This window comes from Ammodytes marinus (assembly GCF_949987685.1).
Source record: "Ammodytes marinus genome assembly, chromosome: 3".
NCBI classification, from domain to species: domain Eukaryota; kingdom Metazoa; phylum Chordata; class Actinopteri; order Uranoscopiformes; family Ammodytidae; genus Ammodytes; species Ammodytes marinus.
Window position 1 is genome coordinate 7,735,147 of NC_137232.1, and position 21,167 is coordinate 7,756,313.

At 43.0% G+C, this 21,167-nt stretch overlaps 1 protein-coding gene across 1 annotated transcript in view; it reads right to left on the reverse strand.

The window, feature by feature from the left end:
* The window catches only part of cep164 (centrosomal protein 164), a 39,026-nt gene extending 29,566 nt beyond the window's left edge, over positions 1-9,460 (reverse strand). The window contains exons 1-3 of the mRNA XM_080053905.1: positions 9,383-9,460; positions 2,215-2,298; positions 714-825 (exon numbers count right to left, since the gene is read on the reverse strand). Of these exons, the coding sequence (XP_079910031.1) occupies positions 714-825; positions 2,215-2,293 (191 nt within the window). The 5' untranslated portion in view covers positions 2,294-2,298; positions 9,383-9,460. The remainder of the gene's footprint in view (positions 1-713; positions 826-2,214; positions 2,299-9,382) is intronic.
* Positions 9,461-21,167: the final 11,707 nt, after the last annotated feature.

Sequence of the window (21,167 nt, forward strand, 5' to 3'; positions counted from 1 at the left end):
GGCAGGGTGGGTGGGCAGGTGAACAGTAAAGATGTCATCAGAGGCTGGCCTGTTGTCATCTGAAAACTGACCGCTGCTCCAAATGAATCTATAAAGTTCTATTCTAAACCCACCTCAGAAATGTCTTGGGCCTTTAATACTTTATCAAAAACAGGAGAAGGGGGACGGGTAATTCATTTGCTTGTGTAATATAAAATAAAGGTTAATTTACAGAGAAAGAAAAGGCTGCTAGTTTGTTAAGATGTTGTTCAATTACTTTATAAATCTCACACAAGCCCTTAAAACTATGCACTAAATCCTGTCCTATGATTCTTTCTTGCATATGCCTAATATTGCTGTGTTGTAAAATGTAAGAGGGAGTTTAAAATCTCATTACAGCTGACAGCTCCCTAGAGATGTTGCCAAGAGACGGTTGTTATACCACCTCCACCTTCAGATGTCAGGAACAGACCTACACTCTTGACTCTTTGCAAGGACAAACACTCCACTTGCGTTACTGTCATACACACTCAGATAAATCAGATTGCCGCTGGGTCAGCTTGTGTCTCTATAAGGACCAACAAGCCTTTTCTCATGACAAATTTCAACTCTACTCAAGAGACCCACAAACAAGTTAAATGTGATTGAAAAAAAAAATACACATAATCCAGCGCCACATATTCAAATGAGCTCTGGGCGGCCATGCTAGGTGAGGATCCTCTCCCCTGACTCACCATGGCTTCCACTCGGCGGGCAGGGGGGCAACGATGCCTTCCCTGGCCAGCCACAGGAGCTCCGGCTCACGGTCGGGATCAATGCCGATCTCTCTTGCGTACTCTTGGATCTCTGATGAGAGAGAAAAGAACGATATGAGGCAAGCCCGATGTGATGGTAGTATGTTATGTTACGCAGGTAGATTTCAACAGTAGCTCATTGAGGCAAAGTGGGGCCCCCTGTAACCAATCATGACAGAATAGAATGTTAGAAGAGACTATTTAGATATAAAGCTCTGGAAAACAATTAAGAGACCCATCCAAATATTCAGTGTCTCTTGTTTTACTATGTACACTCACCGGCCACTTTATTGGGTACAGCGGTTCATTTTCTTGTTAACACATATAACTAATCAGCCAATCACATGTCAGCAACTCAATGCATTTAGGCATGTAGACCTGAAGAAAGGGGTTTTAAGTGACTTTGAACATGGCAATGTTGAGGGTGCCAGGAGGGCTGGTATGAGTATCTCAGAAACTGCTGATCTACTGGGATGTTCACTCTAAACCATCTAGGGTTTACAGAGAATGGTCCGAAAAAGAAAAAATATCCAGTGAGCGGCATTTGTGTGGACGTAAAATGCCTTGTGGGCATACTGGTTTGAGATGATAGAAAGGCAACAGTAACTCAAATAACCATTCGTTACAACCAGGGTATGCAGAATACCATCTCTAACACAACCAACCTTGAAGCAGATGGGCTACAGCAACAGAAGACCCCACCGGGTGCCACTCCTGTCAGCTAAAAACAGGAAAATGAGGCTACAATTCTCACAGGATCACCAATATTAAACAATAGAAGATTGAAAAATCATGCCTGGTCTGATGAGTCTCGATTTCAGTTGCGACATTCAGATGGCAGGTTCAGAATTTGGCGTAAATAACATTAAAGTATGGATCCATCCTGCCGTGCACCATCAACCACGCCATGTTCAAAGTCACCTAAACCCCCTTTCTTCCCCATTCTGATGCTTGGTTTGACTTCAGTACATTGTCTTGACCAGGTCTAAATACATAAATGCATTAAATTGCTGCCATATGATTGGCTGATTAGCTTTTTTGTTTTTATAAGCCATTGAACAGGTGTACCTAATAAAGTGGCCGGTGAGTGTATATGCATATGTTGAAAAACCATTGAGAAGTGCATTTTACATAATAGTTAACCCCTAAATGAATGATTTACTAAAACAAATCTTTTTCAACATGATTTTTTTCAAAACACACGATGTTCTAAGGTGTTTTATCAATGTTATATATGAAAATCAATTCTTAAACCTATATTTAATGTGAAAACTATCATATAAAATGTACACATATTACAATAATAATAGAAAACCCCATGTGGTTGCTGATGTGCAACTATACTAACTATAACCTCATGCATTAAAAAAAACTGTAAACCCGAGTCAACCATAGTGTTGCCTGCTACCATACCCAGGTTATAACCCTCACCCGAGTGTACCTTGTTCAGCGGGTGAATAGTTTTCATCATAGTCCTCTTCAAGGATCAGCTGGTCTCCTATGAGAGCAGCTGCAGTCATGGTTACTGCAGGGGGAAACGCAAAAGAAAGGGAAACATAACTGCACTGTATACAACCTTTTATATACTATTGTAATCTTATAATTTACATTGTTTTTATTATTTAATTCTCATTTAAATTACATTGCAGATTATTAAGTATTTTATTATTATTTCATTTATGCATGGGCAGGAAACATTAGTTCCGGCCCACGTCTTGTTTAGGGGGGGACACATTAATGTGTGGGATTCAGTTTATGACTGTCGAGCACATGCGAGAGTATTGTGTTGCCGTTTTGGCTATCATTAAAGAAGAAATCAACGCCGAGAGCAATTGTATCTGTTGTTTATTTGTAACCCGAGTGTTCCCACCATTCCGAGGAGACCGGACGCTACCACATAAAAATAAGGGTCTCAGATTGGTGGCAGCGGTGTTTTTTTCCCATCTTCGTCTTAATTAGCCAAGGCATTCAACTAGCAAGGAGGCGAAAGGTGACGGTTGCTGCCGCACCCCGTAAGTTTTTTTGTTTGTTACTTGAAGAACAAGTGTCTACTCTGGACAGTTTTATAAGTGGACGAGGATTTATTTTTTTCGCCTGGCCGTTTAAGTTGGACAGTACTTTTCGACATGTCGCTACAGTCATTAGAGGACGTTATTGAGGAACTTGAGGACAACGAAGCGCTCGCTAATGATGCCGGCGCGCGCAGCACGGCCCAGCCAGAGAAAACAAAGACTGTCGTTCACTACCGAGTGGAATTGCCGCCATGTTTCCACGGAGATGGTAAGGACAAAGAAAGTTTTTCTCTGTGGAAAAAGAGGTTGGAGTTGGCAGTTAAAGCATGTGCAGACGGGCGTCAGCTTGATATTGCTACAATACTCCCCACTCGCCTCAGTGGAGATGCACTAGCTTATTGGCTGTCCTTATCACCAAATGTGCAGCAGGACTATGAAGAATGTACAGCTAAGCTCCATGATGTTTTTGGGAGGAAGGAATTTTTGCTGCACTTCCAGACATTCGTAAATGCCCGACAGCGCTTGCCCAAGGAACCGTTAGAGGTTTTTGCTGCTGAAACCACAAGACTGGTGCTGGAGGCATTCCCCAACTATGGTGATGCAGCTATTGCCATGGAACGCTTCAGAAGATTTGTTGCTGGTTTAGACCCCAATCTTGGAGCGAAATGTCATGAGCATGGCGCCACTACACTGGAGGAGGCGTTAGCCGTTGCATGTAAATGGGAACGTGCACAGGAAGCATTGAAACTCCTTTCCCCACCGGCTTCATCATATGCAACTACACAGCGTGCCACTTCTCCTACCCCACAAGGTGAGCCACTTCTAGCTATGGTTTCCAGCACACATGAAAACCCTCGCTCAGATCCATCTGCTGGCATAATGAATGCTGTCTCGCAACTCTCAAAAGATGTTCAAGCACTCAGACTTCAAGTTACTCACTTGAGACAAGACTATAGCCGTACTCCTCGTACTGAATCCTCCAAACATGAGTACCGCCCTCCAGCTGAACAGAGGGGTGAGCGTGGCAGAGACAGATATCGCCGCTCTCCATCTTTTTCTCCTGACCGTGGATCCTACTCCTCTACAGCCGACCATCAGAGATCCAACAGATCGCACAGTGATCATCCCCATCAAAGATACTCGTCTGGTCAACGCGACAGGCACTACTCACCTACTCCTCCATCTTCACCACATCGTCGACAGCATCGTCATACTAACAGCAGTCAAGATTATTCTAGGCACCACAGCCCAGGCGGGCGCTACTCCTCTGCGCCTTCGTCTTCACCAAATCGTCGCCATGACCCCTATTCTACAGGCAGCCAGGAGCGCTTCAGGCACTACAGCCCAGACAGGCGTCACTCTTCTGACCGCTTCGATTCAAGACAAATTCACCAAAATGACTCCCGCCAGCACACCTCCTACTCTTCCCCATATGGTTCGACTGTGCCCAGGTATGACTCACGCCAAGCCTACTCAGCTAGAGAGAGACAACCATCGCACAGAGAGAGGAGCCATCATGTGAGCTTTGGCGAAGACACTCATGAGCAGGGAAACGACTGGTAGCAGATGCTGAGGGCCAAGTGTTTGCTGCTACTGGTGATGAGGCCCCACAGCCGATGATGCCAGCTGCACATAAAAAACCCACACGCTATGTGATGGCTGTCATTGAGAACATTGCTACAAAAGTTTACCTAGATACAGGGTCAGATATATCGCTTATCAGTGAAGCCTTTAGGATGTCTATTCCATCTTTGAGAACAAAAGCTATGCAACACTCTGGTGTTCTTCCTAGAGCAGTAACTGGTGACTATCTAGACGTTCTAGGCACACTTCCTATTAACATCAGACTAGGTAGTGAGCTATTTACCCATACTGTTCATGTTGTCAGAAACGTTAAGCAACCTGTAATCTTAGGTTGGGACTTTCTACTTACACACTACGCAGTTGTAGATTTGAGGGAAGGTGTTTTTAAGGTAGGCAGCTCAACTAGCGTCCCACTCATGCGTGTTACTGAGACTGCCCCTCTAAGTTGTAACGCCTGTACTTTATCTCCTGTTGTTGTCCCTGCTATGTCACAGATGACTGTTTTGGCGAAAGTGCAGCCCACAGTTGGGGTACCAGATCTTGAAGCCGACTACACGGGTATCCTAGAGCCAGGTCCCCCTACCTTTCAGGGTTTGTTAGCCGCACGCACACTTGCTCCTGTACAAGCAGGGCTGACTTATGTCAGAGTAATGAACCCGACAACAGCTGACATACAGGTCCCATGTGACACTATGCTGGGTGATTTTCACCCTGTGGGCAACACAAGTGAGGATGACTACTCCATAGCAGAAGCAGATGTAGCCACAGTTACTACGTTAGTTGACTCCGCCCCTCAGCAGAAATTACCTAATGTTGACCTAAGTCAGTTAACACTTACTGACGAACAGCAACAAAAGCTCAAAGCTTTGCTGTTGACTTACAGTGACGTTTTTAGTGCTCATGACCAAGACTACGGACGTACTAACCTAGTCAGACACAGCGTCAGGACCACAGATACTCCCCCTATCAAACAAAGAGCATACAGAACATCACCTAACATCAGAGCAGAGATTGACAGACAAGTACAACAGCTCCTTTCTAACGATGTAATTGAAGAAAGTTGTAGCCCCTGGTCGTCCCCTGTTGTATTAGTGAGAAAGAAAGATGGCAGCTATAGGTTCTGTATTGATTATAGGAAACTTAATGCAGCCACCATCAAAGACTCATACCCTTTGCCACACCCTGCCGCGGCCCTTGACAGCCTGTCAGGTGCATGCTGGTTCAGTACAATGGACTTATCCAGTGGGTATTGGCAGGTTGAGCTCGAGCCACAAGACAAGGAGAAAACAGCATTCAGCACAGGCAGCGCTCTGTACCAGTTCAAAGTAATGCCTATGGGCTTAACCAACGCCCCACCCACGTTTCAAAGGCTCATGGAACTAGTGCTCCATGGCTTACACTGGAAGGAATGCTTAATTTACCTTGATGATGTCCTTGTGTTCAGTCGCTCCTTTGCAGATCATCTACAGAGCCTTGAGGAGGTTTTCAGCCGGTTCCGTGCAGCTGGACTCAAGTTAAAACCCCAAAAGTGCCAACTCGCTAGAACACAAGTGACTTTTCTTGGACATGTCATCTCAAACAATGGGCTTCAACCGGATGCAAAGAATCTTGAAAAGGTGCGTGGATGGCCAACACCCAGAACAACCACGCAGGTGAGAGCTTTCATTGGACTGTGCTCCTACTACCGTAGGTTTATCAAAAACTTTTCTGTCATGGCAGCTCCCCTACACGCGCTCACACAGAAAGGAGCACTATTCACATGGACTGATGTATGTGAGGATGCATTTCAGTCAATGAAACATGCTCTTACGCACCCTCCTATTATGGCACACCCCATCTTCACACAACCTTTCCTGCTGTACACGGATGCTTCACAGGGTGGCATTGGCTCTGTGCTTGCTCAACGACAAGACAACAAAGAACGTGTTATAGCCTATGCGAGCCACACACTCAGACCCCCAGAAAGAAAATGGTCTACCTTTGACCGTGAGCTATGGGCAGTTGTTTGGTCTGTGAGACATTTTAAACATTTCCTGTCTGGCAGTTTTTTCACAGTGGTCACAGATCACAAGCCCCTCATGAATCTGAGGAAAGCCCCGGTGGATAATGACCCTACTGGCAGACGTAGCCGCTGGATACTGGAGCTTGATGTGTATGACTACAACCTCCAGCACAGAGAAGGTAAACAACATGCCAACGCAGACGCCATGTCCAGACGTCCAGGCCCCGAGACCCACAACAAGGCTGTTCAGTGTGTCATCTCTTCTATCACCTCGACAGACAGGGATGATAACGCCACCTCAGATATCCCTGAAATCACTCACACACTGTCTATTGACTCAGGAAAACTACAGGAACAGCAAGGTGAGGATGAGTGCCTGAGTGCAGTAATTTCATGGCTGGCGGACAATGCTCAGAGACCACCAATAGGTCGTCTGAAATACTCGTCCCCCATACTGAGAAAACTCTGGCATGAGTTTCCCAGATTGACTATGCGACATGGTATCCTCTGCAGGAAGGTAAAGAAAAGCCCACTCACACCCGCAACCTTTCAAGTTGTCCTGCCTGCAGCTCTTGTTTCCACAGCATTGTCAGGATTGCATGGTAATACATTCAGTGGACATTTGAGTGCAGAGCGCACACTGCAAAGGGCCAGACGCATTTGTTATTGGCCATACATGAACAGTGACATTACCAAGTTTTGTGCTGAGTGCTTACCATGTCAAACACGCAGTTCCCCAACTCCACACGAAAGAGCCCCTTTGCAGCCAATCCAAGTAGAGAGGCCATTTCAAAAGATTGCTGCAGACATCACTGAACTACCTATCACTACGCAAGGCAACAGGTATGCTTTAGTTGTAATGGACTATTTCACACGCTATGTTAACCTTTTTCCACTGAAAGACCAGCGTGCTACAACTGTTTCAAAGTGCATTTTTGAGGACTATATAAGGCAACATGGTTTACCAGAGTCAATTCATACAGACCAAGGCCGCCAGTTTGAGTCAGACCTCGTTAAGCATCTTTGCAGTTTGCTTGGCATTGACAAAACACGTACTTCACCATACCATGCCCAGTCAGACGGTATGGTGGAACGACTAAACAGGACATTGAAAGATCAGCTTTGTAAATACATCACACAAAGTGGAGGTGAATGGGACCAGTACTTACCACAGTTTGAGCTTGCCTATAACTCCAGTGTCCATTCAAGTACAGGTTTTTCTCCTTTCTTCCTGGTGCATGGGAGAGAACCAAACTTGCCTCTGGATGTCATGTTGAACTGCAGTCCAGCTGTGACGACTTCAACACCTGGAACGCCAGCAGCGTATGCCCAAGACCTCAACTCACGCTTGTCACATGCCTTCAGGGATGCAGCCCTCAAATCTGATGCCTCCAAACAGCATCAAAAGACTCAATATGACAAAAAGACTGTGTTCCACCCTCACCAGCCAGGGGACCTTGTTCTATTGGATGATCCAGCACAAAGGATGAACAAGCTTGCACCCCGATGGAAGGGCCCTTTTGTGGTCAGAAGGAGAATGGACAGAGACGGACAACCCGGTGTCACCTATGAGATCACAGATCCAAGGAGTGAACGCTCACGGACATGGATTGTTCACCATAATAGACTAAAACCATACAAAGGGACTCTTCCAACTACCCCTGTCCAAAGCCAGTCGCCCTCAAGGCCAGCTGATACGGCCACCTCAGAGACATCAGTCCCTCCCCTCACTGCTTTGTCAGGTGCATTGCCTTTTCGCCCTCCTACCCCTCCTTATGTGCCTTCGAGAGCCAGGAAAGAGCTTCTACCTGCTACTGACAGTGCTGCCCCACAGTGCAGTGCTCTCCCTTCCCCTCGTCCCCCCAGTCTTCCGCCCCTTTCCCCCTCCACACCTGATGGACATTCCATGTCTCCTCAGGAGCCTCAGCCTGTCACGTCGCGTTGTGGCCGCACAGTTAGGCAACCACAAAAGTACAGAGACTTTGTTACTTAGAGTTATTTAGGAGTTTGATACTTATATGTTGTGTTTACTGTAGGGGTACTAAGAAAGTTGCTTTGTTTATATGTACCTACCTTGGTTTAAAACATTTAGTTTTCAACTCCACCTGAGTGATTTAATTAACAGGGATGTTGTGTATTTCTAACACTGTTTTATTGCCAGCGTATTCAGTTTCCTGTTTGCTATAATACTTTCCTTGATAGGTGATGTAATAGTGGTACTCTGTTTATACGGGTTGATTGAAATGGGGACATTTCTATTTGTAGCAGGGGAAAACTGTAATCTTATAATTTACATTGTTTTTATTATTTAATTCTCATTTAAATTACATTGCAGATTATTAAGTATTTTATTATTATTTCATTTATGCATGGGCAGGAAACATTAGTTCCGGCCCACGTCTTGTTTAGGGGGGGACACATTAATGTGTGGGATTCAGTTTATGACTGTCGAGCACATGCGAGAGTATTGTGTTGCCGTTTTGGCTATCATTAAAGAAGAAATCAACGCCGAGAGCAATTGTATCTGTTGTTTATTTGTAACCCGAGTGTTCCCACCATTCCGAGGAGACCGGACGCTACCACATAAAAATAAGGGTTACACTATCTATGTATACAACACAGGGGCAGACAGCAACTACTGTTATACAGACGCGCTGCTTTATGAGAGGAAACTGGATCGTATACCTTTAGCTAATAAGATTAACAAATCAGCGTTTTGAATGTAGCCGCTGGATTGTTGTACAAAAGAGACAGAAGGGGCTTAGTATGAAGCGCATGCGCACGCCTGTGGTAAAACGGTGACACATGAACACCTCCATAAACGAAATAAACAAAATATCGATATTTTCAGGATAGTAGAAGTGTGTGATGACAGTTAGGAAAGGGATGAGCAGAGCTAATTAAGCTAGCGTCTCAGCTAACTTTAAGCTGGGCGCCATCTAGCTACTAGACGTTAGCTCAGCCGGTGCTAAGCAGCTGGAGGGACAACTTATTCGTGATGAGTGATTTACCTTCCAAACTTTTAATCGCTTTCTCATTAGCCCCTGTGGCGATATCGAGCGGTTGTCAGTTGTTTAACGCGGACATTGTGGACTCAGAGGGGAGAGAGGTGCGAAAGTTACAGCACAATTAGTAACAACATCTCCAAGGACGCTTCCCCCGTTTCCTGTTGACGATGGATACGTGGCTCTGACTGGCTGAGCCACGGGAGGCGTTCAAGGGCCCTCGTACGTTCCTAATTTGTGAACATATTCTTGTGATAGCCTACATATCACACTCGAATCAGTTCAAAATGAAAGTTGTGGTTGGGGCCTTTTGTCTATTTTTAAATTTTTAAATTCCAACGCATTTGGATCGACAAGACGAGAGAGAAATGACAACATGAATTGCACATTTCAACTAGATGTTTATGTGTTTACCATGGAAATAGAAAAATGTGAAATACAACAATAACCTATTATAAAGCACATTTTGTGTAGCCATACTAGGCGTATGACATTATATCCTCCTCAAATGTATTCTCCAGGGGCCTCATTTATAAACGTTGCGTACGCCCAGAAGAGGGCGCACGCCAATTTCTAAGCAAATATTGGGATTTATAAAAACCAAACTTGACGGGAGATGTGCGGTCCTCCACGCAAACTCTGACCCATGCGTACGCACAGAAAGTGGAGAAAGGAGAAACGGCGACTCCGTCGGCACATGTATGAAGTGCGAGAACGAATGTGTTTGTGTAAAATGTATCCAGATAGGCCTATTATAAGCCATGTAGGTCTATCATATATTGGGAGTTCCTTTGCAAAACGGATGAAGCCATTCTTACAACTAATGAACAAATGCCTCCACGGATTTTTCCATGGAGTGATACCAACAAAAACAAAACGAATTAGGATCTTAAATAGCCTACAAACGGAGACATATGAGTGCAAATAAAAACGAAATTGCAACGTTCGAATAAGCTCTGCAGTTATTAAAGAATAACCTATCTGCATGTTGTGGAATTAATTCTGATAATATTGAGGTGGAATACAGCCTATTACTTTTACACTGACGCTGTTCTCGATGCCTCAGTCAGGCAGACAGGAGTGCACCTTTTCATACACTAATGATAAGCCTACTGTACATCACATAGGCTACTGTGATTTTTTTCACGGCTTTTAGTCCGTTTTATCTATGTGTTTTTCTTTGTGTTTAAGCACGTCGCAATTGTGTTTTGAAAGGGACTGTGAAGTTTATTATTAACCCTCCGCCGCCCGTCACTGCCCCGGGATGAATTCTCCGAATCTGTATCTCATGGGGGGTCTCAGTGCCCCCCGCTCGTGGCACAAACACTGTTGTGTGAGGATATGCACTTGTTTGCGTCCACTTTTATGTCGGATCACTTCTTTTTATTTCGGCCACAGCGTTCACAGAGATCGCCACAGGCTGCACTCTATCGCCTTTACGCTCACACTGCCACCAAACCAGTGGCGGCTGGTGAATTTTTTTTTAGGTGGGGCTGAAATTTTATAAACCAAAACCATGTAGGGGGGTCTGGGGGGATCCTCCCCCAGAAGATTTTTTGGTGATTTTCACATACAAATTAAGCATTCTGGTGCATTCTGACAAAATAATAAAGACAAAATAGAAAATTTCCTTACAAAGACAAATGGGGCAGGGGAACTAGGGTTTAACTTAATTTATTTGCCTTGTAGAATTCAGCAAGATTAAAAGTGCAAATAACAATTGAGAATTATACACAAGTTAACATTCTCTCTCTCTCTCTGGCGTTAATCGGTATCACACCCAGAAGTACAAGCCTTCAAAGACTGAATAAGAGATAATAAAAGTTGAAATTTAAATCATCAGCAAGTGCTGGGAAACAAGTGATTATGATCACTGATAAAATTAATACATAAACACAAATTGTGACCATATGTCTTGTGTGCGTCACACCACCATAGGTTTGCAGAGAACTATATATATATATACAATATGCACACTAAAGGCAGGATGCCAACATAGGTTTGCAGAGAACTATATACAATATGCACACTAAAAGCATGATGCAAACTTAGGCAATAGGTGAGGTTCTAGTGTGTTATGAACGTGACAATCGCATAAACAACGTGATAATGGTAAGTCTAGTAATCATATCATACATGCTCAAAGTTTAAAAAAGCACTGCATAATATTTTGAGTTGCACTACTCATAGACTGTAGAAGAGGGAGGGGGGGGGAAGCTGCTACTACAACTGCTAATAGGGATGCTAACGGAACATGAGCAGAGAGGTGTGTGTCTCATGCTCTGACCGCAGCTGAGAGGGACTGGTGCGCAAGGACCGGGCCGCCGCCTATCAGTGCTCTGTGACGGGGAGGGGCCGGGGAGTCTCTCGCTGCTCGTTGAGAACAGTGAAAAGTGATACTTGCCTTGGCGAAAAAGTCCCAAATAACACCAGAACAAAGCTAGATTTGTCGCTTGTCGCTGTTTTGAAAAAAAAGTCGCCAGGGGGGTAGAAAAGTCACTAAATATAGCGACAAAATCACTAAGTTGGCAACACTGCACGCGACTCCGCAAGCAACCGGTAGTAGATCCGAATGTTGTTGTTTTTGTTGCCAGGTAACCAGTTACAGGGCGCCAATGCCTAGCGCCCCAAACCCTCCGTTAAAACTGAATGGTAATAGAAATTGATAGGGCCACTCTGAGTGAACGAGGGTTTGGGGCGCCGTGAACTGGCGCCCGTAGAAGTCAAATTAGTCAGTTTCGAGCTTGAATTTCGCCATGAAATGTAAATACAGTGCCATAATATAAATTCAGTGTGCATTCTTAAGTAAAATTAAATAGTTTAGTTGCCTCAAATTAATAAAAAAATAATAATTTTATTTTTTATTTTTTTTGGGGTCGGAGGAGGGGGGCGGCGCCCCAGCGCCCTCTATGGGCCAGCCGCGCCTGCACCAAACTATATTTTCCCTGTTCGCCACTTCTCCAACGGGTACTTCGGGGTGACCGCAGTGATCCACACCGTGTGGAGTTTATTTTTCCATTTCCCTTTCAGTCGGCGATTGCCACTACCGCCTTCATGCACTCAGTAAATGATATTAGGCTCGTTCGACCTGTCGCCGTCTTGCTAAGACCTGCGCAATTATGACGCTCGTCTTGCTGAGCGCACTGCATTATGGTTAGACTTTTTGTCCCACTTGCACCCGTGGCTGGCTGCGGCTCGGCTGCTTGAGACTTTGAAGTCCCGCGGTATCAAGACGGACACAGACACTGGAGCAAGTCGCTGCAGTTGCTCCCCACGGGCTGCGGGAGCGAAATGTCTGATGGGAAACGTCTTGCTGACAGGCGGAGCTGAGCGCTAATTGGGAGTTTAAACCTCGTGCCTTTGATGCGTTTCCCCAATTGGTTAGGCAAAAGTCTGACATCACCGCTCAAAATTAAATTACGATCCATTCTTTTTGATTTTAATTTATGTTTAATCATTAGGCCGCCACAATATGCATTTAAGCAGAAATGTACTTAATCAGAGTTAAACCTCTGAACCCTTGACATAGAAATAATTTGGATGTGTAACTCTCCTGTATAGATATATTTAAAAGTGAACACAAACTTGAGTCACATAAGATCTTGGTGAAGTGATTTTTATACCATTAAGATTAAATCATAGGCTTATTTCAAGTGATCTAAATGGTCTGGGAATTGTATTTTACATGTAGTGTCGCAAAGCCAGACCAAAACTACAACAAGTAGTTTGTTTGTTACACATCATAATACAGTTCATCATATCCATCTCTACAATAATAATAAGGGATCTTTTCTTAGACCTTCTTTATTTAGGCCGATCATATTCGTTATGTGAAGGGAGAAATACTAAACCTCCTTTATTTGGATTTGTAAATTATTCTTGTAAATTATTCTTTATCACTTAAAAGTAGGTGTTCTAGTAAAGTAACAAGAAAGATAAAGATGTGTGGGGAATGGGGATATTAGCTTATATCTCGTTTCTTGTTTTGAAAATGCCCCTCGCTTTTAAAGTGTTTACTCGTCTTTGTGTTGTGTTCTGCTTCTAATCGGTTGTAGCATGTGTAGTCTGGCATGACCACTTCCGCCAGCGTCTATTCGCTTGCGTCGAAAAGCTACGCAGCCCCCGGTTGCTGGCTTTCCCCTATTGTGATCCCCCTCAAATTCGGAAACAATTCGCTCAGTCAACCCGTGTGCTTATGTGCAGCGCTCTCTCTCTCTCTCTCACACACACACACACACACACACACACACACACACACACACACACACACACAGGGTGTGAGAAGTCACATTACTGTAGACAGATATAAAGTGTGGCGATACTTCGGGATAATAATATTGGCGGCGGCGGTCCGGGATGCATCCTAGCTTAGCCTAGCTGTCCAACTTCATTGTACAACTACCCCCGGGCAGAAATACCCTCATAAACTCTGGAAAATGAAGCGTGGGGGTTTGAATTGAGCACCGGACCTTATAACCAGCTAGATTAAGATCCGCCGTTCCCTTTCTTTGGTGAATTAGGGACTATGCAGCGGTGTTTTAGCGACGGGGAAAGATTCCAACGGCTTCCACTATCACCTAGCAACTCTTACGGCTACTTGCTGCAGTTGGTGTAGCGCTCACAACGTCAAAACCCTGTTCTGCCTGTAAACAGACGGACTACGGCTCTGACTACAGCGATAGGAGGTGGTGACATAAGTTCTCGAATGCTAAAAATTCTACTCGACCGCCGTAGCCGTCCTCTCAACCGCCGATGATAATGTTACCAGAGATAACACTACGTGGGTGGCTAGTTAACTCCGGTTAAGTTATCCCGTGAGCTCCTCGGGGGCTAAAGTGTATGGTGTCTTGACATGCTGGTTAGAAAGCAACACACTATGTATATTCCTTTTGTCTTTAATAGTTTTTGTGTGGCGTTTGCGGGTTTAGCCATTTCTCTGACAGTCTCTGGACGTAAAGACGTTCCATCAAAATAAGTCCTCCCCCGGCACTATTTTGCAGGACACCGCTGCTGCTTCCCGGGGTTAGCCCCGCCCTAGATGATTGTGATTGGTTTAAACAAATACAAACAGGCTAGCCCAGTTTCCCCGGTTTCCCCATCCGAATAGACGGCTCTAAACAGAGTGCTTCCAGACCCTACTACTTGCTGTAGTTTGGTCTGGCTTTGCGAGACTATAGCATGTGTGACTCTCCTGCGAATATGTTTCTAATAGGCCTTCAAAATAAAACTAGAAAACGAACTGCATCCGTAACAAGGACGCTACTTCCGACTCGGAGCTGTCCGGCTTCAGTCCATGGACCTATAAAGAGAGAGACCTTCAGTCAGGCATTTTCGTCACTCCCCCGACTGCACTCGGCTACTCTCGTCTACTTTCCAGACGAGCTGAAAGTTAGGTCGAACGAGCCTATTAATTCGGGCGTGTCGATGACTATGTATGGGTAAATATGGGCGGTACGTGAAGCCCGCAAAGGCTGCGCCACATTTAGAGTAGATTGTGATTTATAAAGGGAAACAGGCGTAGGACGTGAGTGCGCACTGTTTTATAAATCCGAATATTTTTGTTCGCACGTACATCCTACATTTCTTCCGTACGCCAGCTTCCACGTGAATCCCACGCAAAGCTTTATAAATGAGGCCCCTGGTGATTAGATCCTCTCTAGCTATGCATGGGCGTACTGTTTTTACTGCACTGAAAGCGTTGATCGCTGTCCTATATGGCTCATGACATAAATAGCGTCATATCTGGGTACATTTGTTGAGGAATTTGGGCTTTTGAAGCTTCTGAGTGTGGTGTATGTTCCATTTTATACACATCTCTCACTTTGTGTTATTAACCAATATGGGGGTGTTGGGCTTTAAACAGTTCAAAGTAATACATTTCAAAGCTATCATGATATGGAGGACAACAATACAAAATATCATAACAATATAAAATACAAGAGGTAATTAACAACAATGGGAGGATATTTTTCAAGAAAGCAACTATTTAACCAATAACCTTTGGCCTATCTCACCTCAAAAGCAAAACTAATTTAAACCTAGACGGGCAGTTCACATACTGTAATACTTTAGCAGGTACCTTTTCCTATAATTCCTTACTAACTGTATCATAATTTCTTACATTCAAACAGGACATGATACTCAATCTCGAAAACAATTGTCAACCCAAAGGTTTAGGATCCTATCTGTCTTAATAGTATAGTAATAGTCTAATATTCTGTATGTTGTCCTCTCATTTAAAGGCATTAAACATTCAACTATGACTTTGTGCTTAAACAGCTCAGATGCAGTGGGTTTATTTCTACAAAGAGAAAGCTGACGTGTTTTGCATTTGTATTTTTCAGGGGAAGTTGATCGTAAGGATCCCTGCGGTGTAGCAAATGCCACCCTTTTATGTCCCTGAGCCTCTCAATCACAGCTGGGGGGGGGGGGGGGGGTGCATTTACACTGTGTTGCCAAATGATGCCTGGAGACTGGGTGTGATGTCCGACTGTCTTGCAATCCCTTATTGACTGTTGAGAATGTTAACTTCTCAGACTTTACATAGTGCACCTTTAACGACAGAATTTTCAGTTTCTGTATTGATGTGCCATATGTACAGGGTGAGATAGCTTCACAGAGATAACACTATTGACTTGTGCCCTGATTTCTTTAGTCAGGGTTTGTACCACAAGGGGGCAGGCAAGGGGGGAAAGATGTAGCTGGTTGAGTGGGCAACTAGTCTCCATCTTGATTTCTCTGGCTCAATGTGGTGGCTCACAGTGGTGCCAAAAATGCAGTAAATTGCAATTATCATCTGCTGCTCCTTTTCTCTCTAATTTGACTTTCTCTTTTTTTTGGTACAAAAAAAATAAATGATACAGATGCTGATAATATATTGGTAACATGAGATATGAGGTACTAATGAATGGGGATCCCATATCGCTGAACTGCATGGGTTTATGTAAAAACTAACTTTTCTCTCCATCCTGTGTTTGTAGAGTGGGCGTCCTAGTCACACAGTGAATGACCTCCACATCTTGGGCAATGCTAGCTTTAGCATTACAAACAGGCCTTGAAACTTAGATGATCAACTCGACACCTACGCACAAAACACAGATGGCATCCCTCTTTTCATTCAAATAGGGTAACATCTCCCATTTCACAACATTTACATTTGTAATGAAGGAAAGCGCCGCAACAAGTGTAGTCTCTTTCAGCAATAACTTCCTGGGTTCTATCGGCCTTGTTCGGCTGTCGTTAAAAACCACTGCTGGGAAGAAAAAAAAACATTAAAATAATTCACGTCATGGTCAATACGTTTCAAATACTCACAAGAAAAAATAACTATTATGAATTCTACATCAAGCAGTAAAGTATAGTCCTTCTGGAGAAGCCAAAATACTACTCATGTGCAATATTAATCTGCATACTTGTAGCCTCCGTAGCCATCATGTTTTTTCTAATGTCACTCTAACATTTAACAGTGCACTTCAATAAAAGGCATTATCTTTGGAACAGTCTCGAAGGCAGCACATGGCTAATGAGGCTCATAAAAGGAGAAGATAATATTCCCTATCAGCAGTGGTACAGATGAGCCTAAGTGCGTCCTCATCATTCTTTCTTGACTACATGAGCGTTGGTCAGTGTTTGTTAGTGTGTGGATTATTTCATTACAGTTTTATCTCAATTGCTTAGAAACACTTCATGTGACTGGAATCCATTGTATTTTCACTATCACCTTCTTAACACAGCAAAGTTATTTTTTTTTGCAAACGTGTTGACACGGTTTCATTGGTTTCACTCATAGTCCACACTCTTTGCCAAACCAGTTAACACAGATCACGTTGAAAGACATTAAACTTGATTTGGTTTACTGAAAACATATATTTACAGCTGATAGAAATGATTTGTATGATGGTGAATGTCCACTGCACCTTTTTGAAACTCATTTGCACACAGCTATCAGTCCTTCTCCACCTATAACAGATGACACTCATGTGCTGCTTTTTACAAGGATTAAAGAGGCTTGTAAAAAGAGTCGGTTTTCTATATTTTCACGAAATAGCATGCTTTTACATTTTATACATTGTAGCCTATATATAAACCAGTACAAAAGCTATGATATCATGTAGCCTATGTAGAGTTTTGTGTGGTTTGTTGTATTGTGAATCATCATATGTTGAGAAAAATAATCCAATGGAAGTCTGTATTGAGTATTTTGTTAGTGTATTGTTTGATGAATATATTGATTTGACAACACGTTGTGTTGTTTGAAGGACATATTTGATTGTGTTGCATGTGTTAAATTATTTTTTAATGTGAGAGCATTCTGCTATTAGTGGAGGTGCTGGGAAAGTTTTGTATGCGCTTCATTTAGCGGAGAATATCTCAACTGTTATAGACTAATATGACCCCAGTGAACAACGTGGGATGTGTGACAGAATCTCTATCCAGGGCTAAAGTCCTGAAATTGACCACAATAGGTGACACTAGTATCACACTACGTGGTGAATGGGACTTTTTTTTCCCTTTATAGATATCCTCGTACTTTTTTACCAGATTAATCTTCATATTAAGAGAAATACTTTTTGTATTACACTTTGTCTAAAAAATGTAATAAAATATGCAAATGAGGCAATATCTCATTCAATATGCGTAGCCAATAAACCCTAGAGGTCCTGGATAAGATTGGGATGCACTTCATTTAGCAAAGAATATCTCAACTGTTATAGACTAATATGACCCCAGTGAACAACGTGGGATGTGTGACAGAATCTCTATCCGGGGCGAAAGTCCTGAAATTGACAACAATAGGTGACACTAGTATCACACTAGGGAATGGGACTTTTTTTCCCTTTATAGATATCTTCATAAATTTCTACCAGATTAATCTTCATATTAACAGAAATACTTTTTGTATTACACTTTGTCTAAAAATGTAATAACATATGCAAATGAGGCAATATCTCATTCAATGAATATGCGTACATATAAACCCTCGAAGTTACAGATTTTCTGAGGGGATCACAATGTTCACAATGACAATGATTATTAGGTCATAGAAGAGTGTAAACATTCTGATTTGATATATAATGAAAATGGCTAAAAAACAGCCAACCTATTACGTACAGTATGTACGCATATTGAATGAGATATTGCCTAATTTGCATATTTTATTAAATGTTTTAGACTAAGTGTAATACAAAAAGTATTTTTCATAATATGAAGATTAATCTGGTAAAAAAGTATGAGGATATCTATAAAGGAAAAAAAAGTCCCATTCACCACGTAGTGTGATAGTGTAACCTGTTGTGGTCATTTTCAGGGCTTTCGTCCCGGTTAGAGATGTTGTCACACATCCCTCGTTGTTCACTGGGGTCATATTAGTCTATAACAGTTGAGATATTCTTCGCTAAATGAAGTGCATACAAATCGTATCCAGGAATTCTACTAAATGGTTTATATGTAGGCTACGCATATTTAATGAGATATTGCCTAATTTGCATATTTAATTTAACTTTTTAGACAAAGTGTAATACAAAAAGTATTTCTCTTAATATGAAGATTAATCTGGTAAAAAAGTATGAGGATATCTATAACGGAAAAAAAAAGTCCCATTCACCACGTAGTGTGATACTAGTGTAACCTGTTGTGGTCATCTTCAGGACTTTCGCCCCGGATAGAGATTTTGTCACACATCCCAAGTTGTTCACTGGGGTCATATTAGTCTATAACAGTTGAGATATTCTCCGCTAAATGAAGCGCATACAAAACTTTCCCAGCACCTAGACTATATGAAAAATGTTTCACCTTAATCCTGTGTCGACTAATTTGAAAACGTATGGACAACCTTGTTCAAGCAACTGCTATAAAACTGTTAAAAACAATATTCCTTGTTGACTGTGTGTCACCTGCATTGTGCTTCCCCAATGATTTAGGTTATCCGAGTTCAGGGTGGATTTTTAAGTCAAGCTGTACACAACCCACATGGGCCATGCAACCTACAGTGACACTTTGCCTGGGTGTATGTTGGAGAAAATAACAGCCGGAGAGACGGAGAGCGCCGCATTGTTGCTCACAGCTGAGATAACCTCCCCTGCTGCCTGGAGAACAGTGCTCCATCATGGAGGCAGCTGGAACAATGACGTGACCTCTGAACCTCAGCCAGGGCCTGGTCAAATGCTGGATGATTTTCTGATTCAATATTTGTCAGCTCCAGGCAATTACCCCACATCTGTTTGGCCTGTCTGATGGTCACTGTAAAAGAAAAAGTGACTGTTGATCATCAGCAAAGAATTTCCCTTTCTTGGTAGAGCGTCAATAAATCCCATCACGCGGGATGGCCTTGAAAATCAGTTGACTTCTTCTGCTTGCCTTAATTAGTGTAATCAACATTTAATATGAAAATAGTTCATCTCACATCCCAGCAGCAGACCCGGGTTTGATTCCTTCCCGCCCGCGGTCGTTCTCTGCATGTCACTCCCCTCTCTGCCCCATTTCACCTCTGTCTCTCTGAACTGTCAATAAAGCATAAAAATGCCCAAAAAATATCTTAAAAAAAAAAAAAACATAATAAAGACAGTTCCGGGGCCCACTAGGATGGCAGTGACTCGTGTGACTGACATCAAGTCAGCTTTTGAGCTGGTCATGCCAGATTCAATACAGAAAATCATTCTGGAAACGACTAATCTGGGAGGCGTGTTTTTGGGGAAAAGTGGAAGGAGCTGGACAAAACACATTTAGATGCGTGTTTGGGGCTCCTTATCCTGGCTGGGGTCCAAAAGTCAAATGATGAATTGACAGCCAGTCTGTGGGATGCAGAGACAGGCAGGGCAAAACAATGAGCCATAATGTCTCTGGTCTGGAGACTTTTCACATATTCTCCAGAGTTTCAAAAGGTATAAAGTTGTGAAACATTTAAAAAAAAGTTTGAACATGTATTTTCTTTTATTAAAAACTAGTGAATTATCCTAATTGAACCATTACCTGTTAGAGGTAAGGAACACCATTGCACTAAATGTTGATAGAATAGTTAGTAATGGAGTTAGTAATGAAATGTTCACACTGCTTGTTAGGATTTTTTGGTTTAGGACATCTTTTGGATAAATAAACATGCACCGGGTCAAATTGACCCGGGAACACCATTGCTGTTCCTGACAAATGAACATAACAGGAGGGTTAAAACCAAGCATCAGAATGGGGAAGAAAGGGGTTTTAAGTGACTTTGAACATGGCAATGTTGATGGTGCCATAAGGGCTGGTCTGAGTATTTCAGAAACTGCTGATCTACTGGGATTTTCACGCACAACCATCTCTAGGGCTTACAGAGAATGGCCAGAAAAAGAAAAAATATCCAGTGAGCGGCATTTGTATGGAAGAAAATGCCTTGTTGAAGTCAGAGTTCAGAGGAGGATGGGCAGACTGGTTTGAGATGATAGAAAGGCAACAGTAAGGTATGCAGAATACCATCTCTGAACGCAAAACATGACCAACCTTGAAGCAGATGGTCTACAGCAGCAGAACACCAAAACAGGCAACTGAGGTTACAATATGCACAGGCTCATCAAAATTGCACAATACAAGATTGGAAAGTCTTGCCTGGTCTGATGAGTCTCGATTTCAGTTGTGAAAGTCAGATGGTAGGGTCAGAATTTGGCGTAAACAACATGAAAGCATGGCTCCATCCTGCCGTGGACCATCAACCATGCCATGTTAAAAGTTGCTTAAATCCCCTTTCTTCTCCATTCTGATGCTCCGTTTTAACTTCACCATGGTGTCTTGACCTACATACATGCCTAAATGCATTGAG